General features: G+C 41.9%; 1 protein-coding gene across 1 annotated transcript in view; it reads left to right on the top strand.

Annotated features, from left to right (window-relative positions):
• Positions 1 to 294: 294 nt before the first annotated feature.
• The window catches only part of LOC311125720 (sodium-dependent noradrenaline transporter-like), a gene marked incomplete at its 5' end in the record, with an annotated part of 31,271 nt that continues 11,977 nt past the window's right edge, over positions 295 to 19,588 (top strand). Inside the window, 5 exons of the mRNA XM_084199752.1 lie at positions 295 to 592; positions 3,280 to 3,411; positions 5,513 to 5,750; positions 17,477 to 17,615; positions 18,865 to 18,999. Coding sequence (XP_084055878.1) covers positions 295 to 592; positions 3,280 to 3,411; positions 5,513 to 5,750; positions 17,477 to 17,615; positions 18,865 to 18,999 — 942 coding nt within the window. The remainder of the gene's footprint in view (positions 593 to 3,279; positions 3,412 to 5,512; positions 5,751 to 17,476; positions 17,616 to 18,864; positions 19,000 to 19,588) is intronic.

Below are 19,588 nucleotides of genomic sequence, written 5' to 3'. Positions count from 1 at the left end.
CCTCTGTGAGCTAGTGTAGCTATAAAACATAACTTTTCATAACTATTCCACCTCTCCAAACTTCTGAATGTATATATATTTTTTGTTACCTCTCTAGCCGATGAATGCGGTGGAGTCCACTGTAGTTCGTGGAGAGAAGAGTCACTTATGCGGAGTTTGCCTTTCCACGCTAGCGGGACTCCCATCGTCATCACGGTTCACCGCAGCGCGAGCATCATCTCCGCCACCGATACTTCCTCGGTGCCGTGAGAGCACAAGGCCGTCGGCGAGCTTCACACCGACACCGGAGAAAAGATGAACATCCAGGTCCTGTCAGACCACAAGCTGTCATCAGTCGCCCCGCTGAAACCCTGCAATGTGGAGAAGAAGGAGGTGGAACTGATACTGTTGAAGGACCAGAATGGGGTCCAGTATACCAGTTCGACCATCATGCCCACCCCCAGCACGCACGGCACCCCCTGCACCGCTGAGGAGCTGGAGGAGAGGGAAACATGGGGAAAGAAAATAGACTTTCTCCTATCCGTCATAGGCTTCGCAGTGGACTTGGCCAATGTCTGGAGATTCCCTTACCTCTGCTACAAGAATGGAGGAGGTGAGTGAACTGTTATAACTTCTGTAAAGACTTCTGTTAAGACTTTCCTAGGTTTCTTTGGAACTATCCTCGTCGAGAACCAGGCTTGGTATGGCAAGGCGAGACTGCTTTGGAACTAATATCAACTTTGTTTTACTGTTGTGAAATAACTTTCTTAGTGAGCTTATGATAAAATGTGCCAATCTGTTAGTTTGTATGCTACCAAACGTACCAGTCACTAGTCAGTGTTGTGACAACATATTTTGAAATCCCCAAATAACAGTGCGCAGCCTTTCTTGAGCCAAGAGGCTTTGCTTGTAAGAGGAAAACGGATATACCTCATTGCATAAATTCATTCAGGTCAGTGTGGTTGAGTCAACTGCAAATACATTCACTGTATCTGGGTGCTACTGTATCTTACTGTAAAGGGTTGGCTCATAACCCATTCACACCAGCTGCTGGCTCATAGGCGCCTTATTGCTGGTGGCACATGTCAGGAAATATTTAAATACTCACAGTTGAGCAGATAGATATGCAAATATGTTAATAATGATAATTTTGCAAATATGTTAATAATGATTGACTTAATTTAAAAGTGTCTAGATCAGGGGTGTCAAAAAAACATTTTCCTCGCGGGCGGCATTCGGTCTTCAGCGAGGTCCAGAGGGCCATGCTTAAAATGTATTATATTTCGCCAGTCAAAATTTGCCAGACAATTGTCCTCTATCCTCACTGTGATGACTGTTAGCAAGTTGGAGGGAGTGAATAGACAATACATGTAGGTCCAGTATCATTTCTACACAGTTTCGATTTGATTTTAGTAATTTCAATGTTGATTGAGATCCTTTCCCCCCTAAATTTAAATAAAGAAATAAAAGAATAACAAATATTTACACCAAAAAAAATCAAACCAGGGCCGGACTGAATGGTGGATTGAATGGGCTCAATGCCCGGATCCAGCCCGCAGGCCTTGACAAGTGGTCTAGACCATTAAGAGCAACATCCTGGTCTCATAAGCTAGACTTAACATAGTAAACATAAATCCGGTACACTCAAATTAGTATGAAATGTTACTTTTGGTGTGGTCACACAAAACAGATGGTCAGGGTCGGTGGGCATATAACACCAACTTCTAGCAACCCAAAGGTTGCGAGTTTGAATCTCATCACAGCCAACTTGAGCATTTTAGCAAATTAGCAACTTTTTAGCTAGTTTGCAACAACTTAGCATGTTAGCTAACCTTCCCCTAACATTAACCCTTTTATCTAACCTTAACCTTAACCCTTTCAGCTAACCCTTCCCCTAAACCTTTAACCTAACTCCTAAACTTAATCCTAACTTTAACCCTAACCTAGATAACGTTAGCCAGCTAGCTAACGTTAGCCACCTAGCTAGACTTTGTAACATGTCATACGTTTTGCAAATTTGTAACATATTGTACATTTGGCAAATTCTTAACATATTGTACGTTTTCCAAATTCGTAACATATAATAAGAATTGTAATTCGTAACATATCATACAAAATGGTTATGGACATCCGCAAATTAATACATACACTACATGACCAAATGTATGTGGACATCTGCTCGTCGAACATCTCATTCCAAAATCATGGGCATTAATATGGAGTTGGTCCCCCCTTTGCTGCTATAACAGCCTCCACTCTTCTGGGAAGACGATTTTTACGTGCTACACACTTCAGCACACGGCGGTCCCATTCTGTGACCTTATGTGGCCTACCACTTCGCGGCAGAGTCACAATAACAGTACTTACAGTTGACCGTGGCAGCTCTAGCAGGGCAGAAATTTGATGAACTGACTTGTTGGAAAGGTGGCATCCTATGACGGTGCCACGCGGAAAATCACTGAGCTCTTCAGTAAGGCCATTCTACTGCCAATGTTTGTCTATGGAGATTACATGGCTGTGTGCTCGGTTTTAGTGTTTACTAGATTTCCTGTCCCCTTTGGCAGCATTCCACTTCCCGGGGTAAAAATAGACATGTGTATCTTTATCTGGTGAACTGTGTGTTGCAGTGTTGTGTCCTGTGGTGCCAACTCTTCAGCTGTGGGTCATGTTCATTTAGCGCTTTCTGAAAGGCTATAATGCAGCCCAACGCTCAGCTCTTTGTTATAATGTTGCATACAAAGATATTTTCAATTATACTAGATAAAGGAACTCTGTTCCATCTCATATTGCTCAAATAAACAGCAAACCTGGTTTCAAAAAACAGATAAAGCAACACCTCACGGCACAACGCCTCTCCCCTATTTGACCTAGATAGTTTGTGTGTAGGTATTGATATGTAGGCTACGTGTGCCTTTACATTTTTTCATGTAGTTCTGTTATGTCTATTAATGTTCTGTATTATGTCATGTTTCATGTTATGTGTAGACCCCAGGAAGAGTAGCTGCTGCTTTTACTACATCTCATGGGGATCCTAATAAAATACCAAAATACCAAATACCAAAGGGAATTTAATTCTTCCTAGAATTCACTGGAACATAAAAAGCAATTCACTGTCTGTGCCTGGAGAGTCCATGTTGATGTCTGTTTCGTGTTATTTTTCTTTAGAAATCATCATCAACACAAATTGCTAGGGTGAAAAACACCCACAAAATGCTAAATATGTTGTCTTGGGCTGCAACACAAATGCCAAAAGGATCACGTTCAAAAACATTGTTTTGTGGGTTTTTGTCGTGATTTCAGGTGCCTTTCTGATCCCCTACATTCTGTTCCTGGTGATTGCTGGGATGCCTCTGTTCTATATGGAACTAGCCCTGGGACAGTACAACAGGGAAGGCGCTGCTACAGTCTGGAAGATCTGCCCTGTCTTTAAAGGTGAGCTTTCTCTCTCTCTCCCATCTCTCTGTTCCATCTCTTTCCTAACCTCTGCCTCCTCTCTCACCTTCTCAAGTCTCCTGGCCATTGTCCACAATTGATCAATGCCGTTCGAGATTCCGGGCAGATTATTATAGAAATTGTGAAGATATGATTACATAAGAAGACATTTATAGTTACAGTATCACCATTTGAAGGATATGTATCTTCTGCTTGTATAGTTCCATCTGTGCCACTGAGTCTGGCTTTAATTCCAATTTTGCTTGATTTCAAATGTAATCTACAAGTTAATAATGTATATGTTGGATTCAACGGCTCCATCTCAACCAAAAATCTAAGTTAAAGAATAGGACTAAATCAAATCAAATCAAACTTTAAATGCACTATAAATAAAGTTGTATTTGATTTAGTCCTATTCTATAACTTAGATTTTTGGTTGAGATGGAGCCGTTGAATCCAACATATACATTATTAACTTGTAGATTACATTTGAAATCAAGCAAAGCTTCAAACCCTAGGCCTATTTATTGTATATTTAGAAGTTGAATTGAAACAATATGTGTTGATGCAAAGGCTATAAAGGCCTAAATAGCATCGTTGATGCTATATGTTAAATCTCTGTTAAACACAGCCTTTGGAATGACTTTAATAGCAACAGTGAATCTATTTAGTTTTTAAGTAGAGGTCTCGCAACAATCATTCTCACGATAGCACAATGGTGATAGTCAGTGATACATTTCAAAGCTAAGCACGGCTGGGCTTGGTTAAAACCCTGGATGGGAGCCCAAAGGGATAGCTGTAGATATATACATTCTCCAGTAGGAGGTGCTGCCCAGCCTGTTGTTTTTTTAATGCTAGTGGATGTAACTCAACATACAAATTCAACATATTTTATACAAGCTTTATCTATGCTGAAAATTGGTAACCATGATGACATAATCCTGTGGTTGAAATTTCAAACTAACAGTTTTTGCAAATCCAATGAATTTTACACATAGAGTTCACGTCACAATACATTGACAAATTACATTGAAACAATGTTGATTCAACCAGTTTGTGCCCAGTGGTTTTCCCCTATAATCGTCTTCTTCCATCTCTCCTTTCTCGTATATACCTCTCTTCTTCATTTTCCTGTCTTCAGCTCTCCCTGTCCACTTTTTCAAAAGCTTTGATCAGAGGAGAGAGGAAGTAAAGATGTGGTTGTTTAGAAGTATCCAGTAAATGCCCTAGACACATACTGTACAACAATAAACATACAGTAGATATTCTGTATAAACATAGATATGCATTGTAATGTAGATGGACACATAAAGGCAGTTTGTTTATTAGTTTTACTACTGAGCCTTATCAGCATGGCATACTGTTACCACACACACCATGGCATCTGAACTGTTGAACCTGAAAGCTTAGCCAGAAGTTTACAGGCAGTGTTTTACATTTACAGTATGTTACACATAAAGTCTATTGTATATTGTTGTTCTTGCAAGTTATGAAAAATGATAAATGATTTGTATGAATACTGGAGAACCAGACAGATATGATCTTATTACACATGACAAGAACAGACGTGCAAGATGTACTGTATGTGTGAAAACCTCAGTCAGTACATTAGAGTGTATAACAATGTTAAACTGACATTGTTAAGTCCATCTGCTGCCTGTTCTGATGGTAAAGTTATAGCACATCACATTTTGCTAAAATAATACATTGAATCAGGTGAAATAAGTGGTTGAATCCTCACATTTCCTCAATTTTTTTTATTTTTATTTTTTACATAATACTAGCTGGTATTCCACTGCCGTGCTTGGTTTTCAGCGGTCTCTGCTGTCCAAAGTCTTGTGGATACATGCTACATACACATTTATGATTTACATTATACAGGAGTAGCAGCATTTCACCCTCTGTAGCCTAACCTATGTAACCATCTCTCTCTCTCTCTCTCTCTCTCTCTCTCTCTGTCTCTCTCTCTCTCTCTCTCTCTCTCTCTCTCTCTCTCTCTCTCTCTCTCTCTCTCTCTCTCTCTCGCTCTCTCTCTCTCGCTCTCTCTGTCTCTCTCTCTCTGTTTCTCTCACTCATATTCTGCCCTCCCTTCCTCCCTCAGGCGTGGGCTACACTGTGATCATCATAGCGTTGTATGTGGGTTTCTACTACAACGTCATCATAGCCTGGTCTCTGTACTACCTGTTCTCCTCTATGACCAGTGAGCTGCCCTGGCTCCATTGTGGCAATGCCTGGAACAGTCCGAACTGCACAGACCCCAAGCTACTAAACGGATCCTTCCTGGGCAACGGGACGTCTTATGCCAAGTACAAGATGACGCCGGCTGCAGAGTTCTATGAGTGAGTACAGTGGGTTATGTCCTGTCCGTGTTCTATGAGTGGGTACGGTGGGTTCTGTTCTGTCCCTGTTCTATGAGTGAGTACAGTGAGTTCTGTCCCTGTTCAATGAGTGAGTACAGTGGGTTCTGTCCTGTTCCTGTTCTATGAGTGAGTACAGTGGGTTCTGTCCCTGTTCTATGAGTGAGTAATCTCTTGTGACAGCCTTAACAAGTAGCCGATTTGGTTCTGGGTGCCAAGATGAATTCGTGAGTAACCTGGATTCTGTCCTGTTCTATATGACTGAGTACCCTGGGTCCTGTCCTTTCCTTGACCTGTGCCTCTGATGTGTGTCTTGAGTCTGACCCTCCTCTGTCACAGTAGCTAAAATATCAAATAAACCAGCCTTTTAACATGTTTCTCCATGGGAATGAGCTGACCTACAGTGCCAAATATGAACTGTGTCAAATTAAGTATTTTCATCAGAGACTAAATGTGTTAGAAGTAGGCTCAACCTTTTAGAAGCTTGGTTATTTAGTCTGGCCACTTTTTGAAGTGGACATTGTACACTTAAGCATTTCATAAACAGCAAATAACTGTTTTTAAATGTATTATTAATGGCATCTACAGTATGGCAGGTCTTCATAAATCAATATTTAGTTAGTGTACAGCAGTGACTGGACAGCAAACTGCACACACTCACTCTTATCACCTGCCCTGAAACCCCTGCTTACTCACTCTACATCTTACCAAGACTGACCAGTATGAAGTCTAAAGTCCTGGAGTGGCTTGAGGAATAGATAAGCTTTGGACTTCTGCAGAGTCACAGTCTTACAGTGTGTCTTTGTGCTTCTGTACCCTTGTCTCATTGAAGAGTGACTTTTACCATTCAGTAGATTATGATGACGTGGCTCAATCTGCTTACATGCTAAGCAGAACGTGTTCAGGCAACAAAGGCCTTTATTAAACAGTGAATCTAAAAGTGTTTTTACTGACTATTATTGCATCTCTGCATGGTACCGATGTATATGACACTTAATTTTAGGTTAGCAAAATTCCTGGAACTTTCAATAAATTCCCAGGTTTTCCAGATATCCTGGTTGGAGGTTTACGATTTCCTACGTATTCCCTCCTGGTTCCGGGAACCCTCCTTTCCAGAATTTCTGGAAAACCAGAAAATGTATTGAAAGTTTCAGGAATTTTGCAACCCTAATCATACTCAAGCAATTCCGCTGTGAAGTGGGCCACTGTCATTAAAACTTTTGTGCAGTATCCCCAAAATGTTTGAAGCCGTCCGCCCATATACCGATTGCTCTACAGAAAGGCATATAAAAAAAGCTTAGATGCTGCGTTTGAAGTTGACACAAAAGCCCAAGCCGTTTGCACTTCAAAGAATTCCTTTCCAGTGCTCTGTGTGAAGATTACTTCTGCAGCCCAAAGGAAGTCGTCTGAAATGACTGGGTCATACAGCAGCATCCCAATCTTGCAGCTGATTTGCAGTACAGAGTAGAGCGCCAGGGAGGCACAAACAAAACATTCTAAGCTTGCATTCCAAACTTTAGTAGTGCACTATATAAGGAATAGTGAGCAATTTGGGACGCAACCTAAGAGTGCATGACAGGCGGTCAATGAGAGCAGATTAAAGACCCTCTACCAAAATGCTGATCTGCATTAATGTCTCGTGTGTTTATGTAATCAACATCCCTGGATTTTCTCCAATGTTTTTCTCTCGTAAATCCATCTAAACTTGAATACAGTCAGTTACCGTTATATCGTTTATACCGTTTAGCATAAAATTGCACTCTCATTCTTTCTACCCAGTGATGTAGTGGTAAATATTAGGTGGGTAAACTCTGATCGCCGTCTGTGGTGAATAAAGTTACTCTCCCTATACTTTCAATGCGTTTTTGTGCAAAAGGTGGGTAAACTGTTGGGCAAAATGAAAAAGTTAGGTAAACAACGTTTACGTGTGTTTACCCTCCACTTAACCACTGTTTCTACCGTACTGTAAAAATTATTCATAGACATTCAATTCTCTCGTCAACCCCTTTAACCTTGGTAACAATGGGAAGTTAATGGAGTCAAGTTGGTTGCTCTTACAGCATATCTTCTTGCATTTATTTACCAGAAAATGCCGTCCTTTGTGTATTCTCCCATACTGTATTAATCTTCACAGATCTTGAATACTCATTAGTGTATTAACATTGGCTCTATCAAAGAGCTTTAGGTCCATACTCCCCTGAGAGCCACTATATCCCAGTATAACTGTAGTTGATTCTAGACAGACTGAATGAAAAACACAGAGACCCAGGCAGTGGGAGCTCTAGAATAGACAGTGATTTTTCTCTGACAACACTTCTAATCTCATTGTACATTTCAGTCAGGCCTTGTGTGGGGGACATAAACCCCCTGCTCCCACAGGGCTCCAGGAACAGGAACAAGACCATCAGGCCGCTGCACGCTCTGGGAGAGATCACACTGACTGAGTCAACAGATTTCTCTCTCTCCTTCTTTCCCTCGTTCTCTCTTTTTCTTCTATTTTTTTCTCTCTCTCTCTCTCTCTCTCTCTCTCTCTCTCTCTCTCTCTCTCTCTCTCTCTCTCTCTCTCTCTCTCTCTCTCTCTCTCTCTCTCTCTCTCGCTCTCTCTCTCTCTCTCTCTCTCTCTCTCTCTCTCTAATTTCTCTCTCGCTATCTCTTTCTCTCTCTCCATTTCTCTCTCTATCTCTTTCCTTCATGTTTTCCCTCTCTCTCCAATTCTCTCTCGCTATCTCTTTCTCTCTCTCCATTTCTCTCTCGCTATCTCTCTCTCTCTCTCCATTTCTCTCTCTCTATCTCTTTCTCTCTCTCCATTTCTCTCTCTCTACCTCTTTCCTTCATGTTTTCCCTCTCACTTCATTCTCTTTCTTTCATACGTCTGTTTATGTAATGAGCAGCGATCTCTGAGAGAATCAAGGAGCTGCATGTGTTCTTAGTTCTTAGATATGGAGATTTGATCGTCCTGTATCCGCTAGAGATGAACAGGGACAGAGGAGACATTTTCTCATAAGATTTTCAAGATTTGAGGGAGTAGCATTCAACACACACATGCACGCACTCACACACACACGCATGCACGCACACACACACACACACACACACACACACACACACACACACACACACACACACACACACACACAAACACACAGCTTACTTTTCCTTTGCTGCTGCATTGCTCTGGTTCTCACACAAGACCACGTTGATGTGTTGCTGTGTGATGTGTTGCTGTCCTCTCCTCAGCTGACTGAGGATGTGCTAGGCCCTCATTTCCTCTCCTATTAGGCCTTTATTATTGGTTTCATTGATCACCGCTGCCCTGCAATCTGTGGTGCTGCTGTGCAAAGGTCCCTGGAGTATAGTCATTAGTGTCATGGCAACGTCCAGGGGCGGACACCACAGCAGGTGTCAGTTACAATGCTATCACAGGGGCTCAACACAGCTATCAACACCTAATGACAGACTAGGATTCTCAGAAACCAAGCTGGGCTACCAAGAGGCTGGGTAAATATATACCTTCTGTGTTGATGGTACTGCTGGGTTGTCTCAGCATATATCAATAAACGTCAATCAGTTATGTAAACTTATACAGTTTGAGTACAGATCAGTTTGTTATATTAATTAGAGAATGTCATCAATAATATTACGCGAAGTCAATGTAATGAAATATCCGAGCATTTTGAGGACACTGCATAATGTTCGGATATTTCATTACATTGACTTTGCGTAATATTATTGATGACATTCTCTAATTAATATAACAAACTGATCTGTTACTCAACAAAATTATCTGTATTTTTCTACCTTGAAATAGTGAAATAGTGGATTTGGATGTTTGAAGCAGGTGTTTATAATTGCAAGCATTGCTTAAATGGCAAGTGCAAATCCAGTCCAAATTAAATCAACACAAATTGAGAGCCATGTTATTCTATTAGCAGCTCAGATTATGCCATTAAATAGCTATTAGATTATCGAAAGGTTAGAACTCAGAACACCTCCCTTGGAAGTCTCACAAAACCTTTATCAGTCTTAATTGAACAAGCCAACTGCTGGGAGATCAATAGCTCATATGTTCCAAGTCTAGACATTCTGAACACTCAGATGGGATCTCAAACATACACCATGGCCCTCTCAGACTTCTCTTTCCAATACCTTGAATAAATGTCATTTTAATGATACACAAGACAATAAGAAAACATGTTTATTTTGAATCAAACATAAAATCTTGAAATCACGTCTTGAAACAACTAACATACAGGGTATTTGTGTCCTCTTGATCAAAGTACCAGAATTACCATTCACTCAACATTCACTCAAATCAAATATTTTAAATCAAATATCCAACCAAATACTCCCCCCAACCAAACACTCCCCCAACCAAATTCTCCCCCAACCAAATACTCCCTCCAACCAAATACTCCCCTAACCAAATACTCCCCTGAACCAAATACTCCCCCCAACCAAATACTCCCCTCAACCAAATACTCCCCCCAACCAAATACTCCCCCAACCAAATACTCCCCCCAACCAAATACTCCCCTCAACCAAATACTCCCCTCAACCAAATACTCCCCCCAACCAAATACTCCCCCCAACCAAATACTCCCCCAACCAAATACTCCCCCCAAACGTACTGTAGACACCTTCTACCCCTCTACCCCTAACATATTGCTTTTGTCAGTTCCACTCTAGCAAGCTGCAGACAACCACTGTGAATGTGACTGTAGCCTATTAAATGTTGCAATGGTGAAACGTTTGATAGATATAGTTTTCGCCTGACACGATGAAACGTGTGTGTGAATCCTCTCATAAATATATTCCTACATCTTTGGTAGGACATCAATCACATGGTTCCATGGAGATAAGTTGTGCGTGAGTTCTAGAATCTAATATAATGTGGAGGAGGGGGGCCTGTAGACCACTGGATGGGAATGAGAGTGATTGAGTAAGAGCAGAGGCTGAAGGACCTGAGCTGACCTGGGTCAGTGATTATGAAGACATGGGGCTCTATAAAGGGGTGAGGTAAGAGGACGGCCAAAAGCCTAGCTACCTCAGGAGACTGCTGCTTTAGACATGTTTCTCCCCCTCTGACTTTAGTTGGCTCTCTAGCCCACCCTCTATCAGTGGGATACATCCAAGAGCTATTGCAAGTCTACCAGAGGTTAGCTGAACCTTAATGGAATATTTGATTATCATGTTCTCTGGGAAGGTCAGAGGAGACTGTTTATAGACCATTGATTTCAACTCCTTTTGACACAGCATGCATTTGATATACAGTACTATGTGTGTATTATTCTTGTTAGATAACCTAGTTAGTATTTTTATGTGAAGATGTGTTTGTTAATCATTGCAGTTCAATTAGTGTTAAAGGTGAGTCACGTGGCAGGGCGGCTCGCTCGGCTCGCTGCATGTTAGAGGCTCTAAAAGTCAGGGGTCAGGGCACAGGTCAACCTGAACACTTTTTTAAATTATGACCTGTCTACCCCACAGGTGCCCATAGTTCTCAAGGTCAAACACTTCAATCTTAAATCCAGCACAAATATGTCACCGTATAGCACATCAACCCCCAGCTATTTGGCCAATCACCTAGACACTGAGAGAAGGAATCAGTCATGTTTGTAGATGTATGACCAGGGTAAAGGTATGTGATAGAAGCTTGGTCTGATACATCCTCAGGCTGGTCTCAGTAGGAATATCCCAGTGGTCAGGAATATCCCAGTGGTCAGGAATATCCCAGTGGTCAGGAATATCCCAGTGGTCATTGCATGGTCAGTTCAACAATGATCTTTATTTAAATCAGCAGACATGCTATACACATCCTGTGTGAACGTTGCAACATTAGATTATCACACAGTTTCATCAACAACACATGGTTTCTATAGATTATTTACATCCTTTGCATGCTAAAACAGCTGCATTTGATTTAGTGTCAGCTTTACTTGATGGATAGCCTTCATTAAAAAAGGGCTATTTGCATAGAATTTTGAGATGATTGACTTCAATGTGACTAGATTGATGAAGTGCACAATTAAATATAGTTTTTAGAGGAAATTACTCAAACAATTACATAAGAGATGATGAGCTTTTATTTGATCAATCTCACTTTCCATCAGTTCCACTTGCATGGTTCTGAGGTGATTTGTAGTAAGTAGCGTTCCTGCTTGGTGTCTCTACTTAAAGTCAAGTCAGACGTTTACCTCATTCTGGAGAACATACTGTACATGTCTGGTTTCCCGGAGACACACTAAGTCTTGTCCTTGACTAAAAAGAAAGCTCAATATAAGCTTAATATGTATCTGGGAAAATGGCCCAAAGAGATTAATACTATTCGATAAAGCATACAATATTGTTTGAATTTTTCCTGGAAGATATTGTTTTCCAGTTTCTTTTAATAGTATATTGTTCATATCACTACCATATTATATGTTTGTCTCTGTTGTGTATATATGCTTCTTAAATAACATTTTTGCCTAGAATTTGTAAAACAGGCCTTAGGGATCGATATACTTTGGTATGCACATTGTACTGTATACACATAATATATTCTAGTTTTATATGGTTTTGAACAATGAGACTGGGTACTTCCGTTAATAACAGGGTACTACTGGTATCTTGTGTCCCAGGCTGTGTCCCTGTACCATCAGTTATGGACACTCAGTAGTGTACTAGCTGGGCTGGCTGTGTGCCAAATAGTTTCAGGTCATTTATGTGTTGACCATTTCTGGGAATGCAGATAAGAGTGAATGAGTTTAGAATAACTGGTCCGAAAAACGCATTGATGTTTGATAACATTTATGTTAGTGTGATATCAGATGGACTGTACAGCCTGGAGGCACCACAACAACTCTAGACCCCCTGTCTATACATGACTAGTCAGAAATATCAACATGTGTCTGTCTCCCGTTCCGTTCTGTCCTTCTTAGACAGCTCCTCTCCTCTCCTCTCCTCTCCTCTCCTCTCCTCTCCTCTCCTCTCCTCTCCTCTCCTCTCCTCTCCTCTCCTCTCCTCTCCTCTCCTCTCCTCTCCTCTCCTCTCCTCTCCTCTCCTCTCCTCTCCTCTCCTCTCCTCTCCTCTCCTCTCCTCTCCTCTCCTCTCCTCTCCTCTCGTTCCCTCTCCACCAGGGGTGTCAAACATACAGCCCTCAGGTCGGGGGGCATGAGATCTCAATTTGATCTGAAATTACTAGGTAGTCAGGGAGCATCGAACATTTAAAAAACAATGGATAGGGGACTCTTAAAAAAAAACAAATGGCGAGGAAATAAAACCAATTTTAAGCGCGGCACTTGGGACCTTGGTGAAGACCGAAAGTGGCAAAATTAGTTTGAGAAGCCTGTTCTAGACCTAACAGCTTTGAATTTATTATCATCAGGATATAAATCACGTCAGTTAGACATATTTCAGACTGGACTGTCTGATCTGACATATCCTCTATTCCCCTTGTCCTTTATGTCTAGTCTGGACAGACAGTTTGCTTGTTCCTGTGTCTTCTCTTCTGGCTTGCCAGGCGGTGGGTTGTGTAACCAACGTGGAGCATCAGATCCAGATATAATTTCGTAGCTACACTTATCAGTGTCATCTCAGAGAGAGGCTGCCCGCCGGATCGGATCGCCTCGCTAGCCCACCGGTCACACAGACAGACAGAGAGGAGGAATCAAAGGGAGAAAAAACTACCAGAAAAAGATAATGAAGCTAATGGATGGATTTTTGATGTGCAGCCCTTAGACAGCTGTTGCTCTGATGAATAGGGATGGGTGTTATTTCGAGGGCTCCAGAAAGAGACAGCAGCCAAAACATCACGTCTTGGAGAGACATAGGAGACCCAAAAGATCACGTAGTCCTTGAGAGACAGAGACCATAAAGATCACGTAGTCTTGGATATGAGCATCATGATGAGCACCAATCTGGCCTGGCTCTTTGTTGTCGGCTCCATGGAGTCCCACATCTCTCTCCCCAATGGCAGTGTGCCCTCGGCTGGGCTGTAACACTGAGCCTCAGGCCTGTTTCAAAGACTGGAAGATGAAGAAACAAACAGCCATCAACCCGCCCCTCAGGGACCTATGATTAACTGGTTTTTAAACGCAGTGTTTTCAAAGCAGAAACAAACCATCTGTCATCTCAATATAAATGTAAATCATTTTAGGGCACCCTCTGCGATTAGAATGAGATCAGATGTCCCATAATACTGTCCACTTGTTATGACTTAAGTTTACTCCTTCCTCCTTACTCAGAGCTGTTTAGAAGAAGAGGAAAAAAACACCTGGCCGTTCTCCCTAGAGGTCAATATTATTCTGTTGATCATTTAAACACTATGACCTCTGACCCCTGCTTCCCTTTGAGCAGGGCAGTGTCTTTAAATGGCACCCTATTCCCTTATATAGTGCACAGCTTTTGACCAAATCCCGATGGTCCCTAGACAAAAGTAGTGCACTATAAAGGGAATAGGGTGCAACTTGAGACGCAGAGCAGGAACGGGATGCTCCCTAATATCGCTGAGCTGGAAGTTGATCCAGATCCGCTGTCAGTCTGGTCAGTCCGGTGGGACTCAGAGCAGGTGTGGCTCAGTATGCCTGTCCTGGGAAGATCCAAGGATGATCTGGGAATGAGGAGACAGATAGCAGGAAACAATATTGATGTAGGGAAGGATGAGTTACCATTTGTCTTCCTGCCGTCTCCACTCTTTTATTTATGTTCCGGTAAAACGCTTGACCCTTTGAGCGCCCATTCAACTGAGAGTAGTAGTCAGAGTGCTTTGATGGGAATGGCTCCCAAGAGTCTGTTATTAAAACCACTAGCTGCCAAGGTCTTTGAAGGAGTGGGAGGGTGTGTGTGTGTGTGTGTGTGTGTGTGTGTGTGTGTGTGTGTGCGTGCATGCATGCTTTTGTGCATGTTGAGAGTAGAAAACATTTTCTCAGGTACTCCAAACCCTGAGTCCTTCATTCTTCCCTCGTGATTCTGTTAGCTAGATGATTGAATGGATACAGAATGTGGTGATCATAATATGTTGGGATAAAAGCTTTGCACTTCATTCTGAAGTTGTTTGATTTAGGTGACCAGTAACAGTAATCTTGTGGAACGGTTAGTTCAATGATTAATTTATAGATGTTTTGACTGGGTTTTAAGATCTCTAAATCAGTGGTTCTCAACTGGTTTTGTCTCGGGAACCAAATTGAACCAGGTTGTCTCAGTCGCGACCGAATATTCGCATCTCGGAATCGCTAAAATACAATCTGGAAAACTATTTTTAATGCTATATTGATATTAAAAGTAGCAATTATATGAAAAGGAAACAACTTTCCCACCTCTTTCATTGTCAATAATTACATTTTGCCCATAGTCTTGATGAAGAATGTTAATAAACTCACTGAGACCACAAAATCAACCAAAATAGTGCTGCTAATACAATGGGGGAAAAAAGTATTTAGTCAGCCACCAATTGTGCAAGTTCTCCCACTTAAAAAGATGAGAGAGGCCTGTAATTTTCATCATAGGTACACGTCAACTATGACAGACAAATTGAGGAAAAAAAATCCAGAAATTCACATTGTAGGATTTTTAATGAATTTATTTGCAAATTATGGTGGAAAATAAGTATTTGGTCACCTACAAACAAGCAAGATTTCTGGCTCTCACAGACCTGTAACTTCTTCTTTAAGAGGCTCCTCTGTCCTCCACTCGTTACCTGTATTAATGGCACCTGTTTGAACTTGTTATCAGTATAAAAGACACCTGTCCACAACCTCAAACAGTCACACTCCAAACTCCACTATGGGCAAGACCAAAGAGCTGTCAAAGGACACCAGAAACAAAATTGTAGACCTGCACCAGGCTGGGAAGACTGAATCTGCAATAGGTAAGCAGCTTGGTTTGAAGAAATCAACTGTGGGAGCAATTATTAGGAAATGGAAGACATACAAGACCACTGATAATCTCCCTCGATCTGGGGCTCCACGCAAGATCTCACCCCGTGGGGTCAAAATGATCACAAGAACGGTGAGCAAAAATCCCAGAACCATACGGGGGGACCTAGTGAATGACCTGCAGAGAGCTGGGACCAAAGTAACAAAGCCTACCATCAGTAACACACTACGCCGCCAGGGACTCAAATCCTGCAGTGCCAGACATGTCCCCCTGCTTAAGCCAGTACATGTCCAGGCCCGTCTGAAGTTTGCTAGAGTGCATTTGGATGATCCAGAAGAGGATTGGGAGAATGTCATATGGTCAGATGAAACCAAAATATAACATTTTGGTAAAAACTCAACTCGTCGTGTTTGGAGGACAAAGAATGCTGAGTTGCATCCAAAGAACACCATACCTACTGTGAAGCATGGGGGTGGAAACATCATGCTTTGGGGGTGTTTTTCTGCAAAGGGACCAGGACGACTGATCCGTGTAAAGGAAAGAATGAATGGGCCATGTATCGTGAGATTTTGAGTGAAAACCTCCTTCCATCAGCAAGGGCATTGAAGATGAAACGTGGCTGGGTCTTTCAGCATGACAATGATCCCAAACACACCGCCCGGGCAACGAAGGAGTGGCTTCGTAAGAAGCATTTCAAGGTCCTGGAGTGGCCTAGCCAGTCTCCAGATCTCAACCCCATAGAAAATCTTTGGAGGGAGTTGAAAGTCTGTGTTGCCCAGCGACAGCCCCAAAACATCACTGCTCTAGAGGAGATCTGCATGGAGGAATGGGCCAAAATACCAGCAACAGTGTGTGAAAACCTTGTGAAGACTTACAGAAAACGTTTGACCTGTGTCATTGCCAACAAAGGGTATATAACAAAGTATTGAGAAACTTTTGTTATTGACCAAATACTTATTTTCCACCATAATTTGCAAATAAATTCATTAAAAATCCTACAATGTGATTTTCTGGATTTTTTTTCTCATTTTGTCTGTCATAGTTGACATGTACCTATGATGAAAATTACAGGCCTCTCTCATCTTTTTAAGTGGGAAAACTTGCACAATTGGTGGCTGACTAAATACTTTTTTCCCCCACTGTAAATCTATATTGAAAATACTGTGATTGAAGATTTCTTTTCAGTGATTTAATTATTTAAAAATGTAAATTCATTATCATTTCTATACACTTTCTACCTGATTTAAGTTGTTTAAGTTCAGACTGGAGTAAATGGTGTGTAGATGACTGACTTAGAGCAGGTGACTCCCCTCACTCAGGGTCAGACAGGGACTGCTCATGTGTTGAGTCTGTCCCAGCTGAGTCATAGCCTGGGTGGATCCACCATACAAACACAGCACTCTCTGGGGGCTGGCCAGGGAAAAGAGAAGACTGTATGTAGCCTGCAATATAGCCTTATACTGTATGTGTCCTAATAAGGCATGTATATCTTCCAATCTTTTTCTTGATGTTTTAGGAGGTATCTATGCTGTGGACAGTTTGGTCATAAATCTGGGTCTAAATGAGGTTTGGTGTGTTGTTGGAGTGTGTTGTTGGAGTGTGTGTGGTCTGGGTGTGTTACGCATGTCATCCTCCACACCATCCTCTTGTTAAGTATGTGGATGCTTCCCGATTCTACACCTTTTTCCAGAAGTGCACACTTTCATACTCCCCGTCATTGATTTAAAAGCATAGGGTTGGTGTAAGCATTGGCTGGAGGTAGTTGCCACAATTGTAAAATGCATGTGAGAAAGTGTGCAAAGAACACTACGGGAGAAGCTTGTAGAATCGGGACTCAGTGTGTGTGTGTTCTCCAGACGTGGCGTACTCCACCTCCATGAGAGCAGGGGGATCCAGGACCTGGGCATGCCTCGCTGGGAGCTGGTCCTCTGTCTGGTGGCTGTGGTCTTTCTTCTCTACTTCAGCCTCTGGAAGGGCGTCAAGTCCTCCGGCAAGGTACTGTTGACACACTGTACTGTACTGCTTAGTACAACACACTCCTACTGTAGTATAACAAACATTCCTACTGTAGTATAACACACTCCTACTGTAGTATAACACACTCCTACTGTAGTATAACACACTCCTACTGTAGTATAACACATACTCATACTGTAGTATAACACACTCCTACTGCAGTACAACACACTCCTACTGTAGTATAACACACTCCTACTGTAGTATAACACACTCCTACTGTAGTATAACACATACTCATACTGTAGTATAACACACTCCTACTGCAGTACAACACAATCCTACTGCAGTATAACACACTCCTACTGCAGTATAACACACTTCTACTGTAGTACAACACACTCCTACTGCATTATAACACAGTCCTACTGTAGTACAACACAGTCCTACTGTAGTACAACACACTCCTACTGTAGTACAACACACTACTACTGTAGTAGGCAGGTAGCCTAGCGATTAAGAGCGTTAGGCCAGTAACTGAAAGGTCGCTGGTTTGAATGCCCGAGCCGACAAGGTGGAAAAATCTGTCGTTCTGCCCTTGAGCAAGGCAGTTAACCCCCAACAACAACTGCTTCCCGGGCGTCGATGACGTCGATTAAGGCAGATCCCCGCACCTCTATGATTCAGAGGGGTTGGGTTAAATGTGGAAGACACATTTCGGTTGAATGCATTCAGTTGTACAACTGACTAGGTATCCCCCTTTCCTTTTCCCTAGTATAGCACGCACTGCAACTGTACACAAAATGAACTGTGGTTGTGCGGACACACTCTGCGTAGTACATGGGTTTACACTACAGTACCTTGAGAAATAAGATCTATAAACAGTAACCGGAGTGTGACAAAAACCAGTCTCTGAGTTGACAGATCTAAGCACCGTTTAGTACTGCTTAGTGCATGAGTCTACACAGATCTGAAAAAGAACATCTATACAGTAACCATAGCTGACAGGCCAGGGAGAATACAACAATTCACATGATGTCATGCACTGTATGTCATAGGACATGATCTCACAGTAATAATGACAAATCTGTAATGTTATGTTGTCCAGGTGGTGTATTGAACACTACCGTACACTCTTAGAAAAAAAGGTGCTATCTAGAACCTTAAAGGGTTCTTTGGCTGTCCCCATAGGATAACCCTTTGAGGAAATGTTTTTGGTTGCAGGTAGACGCTCTTATCCAGGTGCAGGTAGTCATGTAGCTAATGTTCTGTGTTGTGTTGTATCCAGGTGGTGTACATCACGGCCACCATGCCCTATGTGGTGCTGTTTGTCCTGCTGATCAGAGGCATCACTCTGCCAGGGGCTATGGACGGCATACGGGCCTACCTCCACATCGACTTTAAACAACTCAACGACCCCAAGGTCAGACATGTCTTTAGAGTACAGTACAGTGTGTTACTGAGATTAGGGATGCAATATTTCCAATAACTTAAAAAATTCCCAGGTTCCCGGAATCAAGAGAGAATAAACAAGAAATCCGGGATCCGCCAAACAGGATTTCTTGAAACCTGGGAATTATGCTAGAGCTCCCATAGTCACATCCAATATGGAAATAAATTAAATTAACTCATTTAGGAACCAAAACATGTGTTAGCTGTTTTTGGACACAAAGTGGAGGGAAAAAAGAAAAAAAACTGGGAGGTTGTGATTTCACATATGCCATAATCAATATAGAATGCTGTAAATGAACGGTAAGGAGCTCTAATGTTTAATATAGAATCTGTAAATGAACGGTAAGGAGCTCTAATGTTTAATATAGAATGCTGTAAATGAACGGTAAGGAGCTCTAATGTTTAATATAGAATGCTGTAAATGAACGGTAAGGAGCTCTAATGTTTTTGAAAACATGGCCAAGGAATCATATCAGAGACAAGATTATTTAGAGCCAAGAGTCAGTAGATAGTCAGTACTCAGGAGAGATTCTGTCAAATGTAATGCTCTTCTCTGTATC

Source organism: Coregonus lavaretus (assembly GCF_964263955.1).
Source record: "Coregonus lavaretus genome assembly, contig: HAP1_SCAFFOLD_2251, whole genome shotgun sequence".
Classification (NCBI taxonomy): Eukaryota; Metazoa; Chordata; class Actinopteri; order Salmoniformes; family Salmonidae; genus Coregonus; species Coregonus lavaretus.
This window is presented reverse-complemented; position numbering and strand designations above follow the sequence as displayed.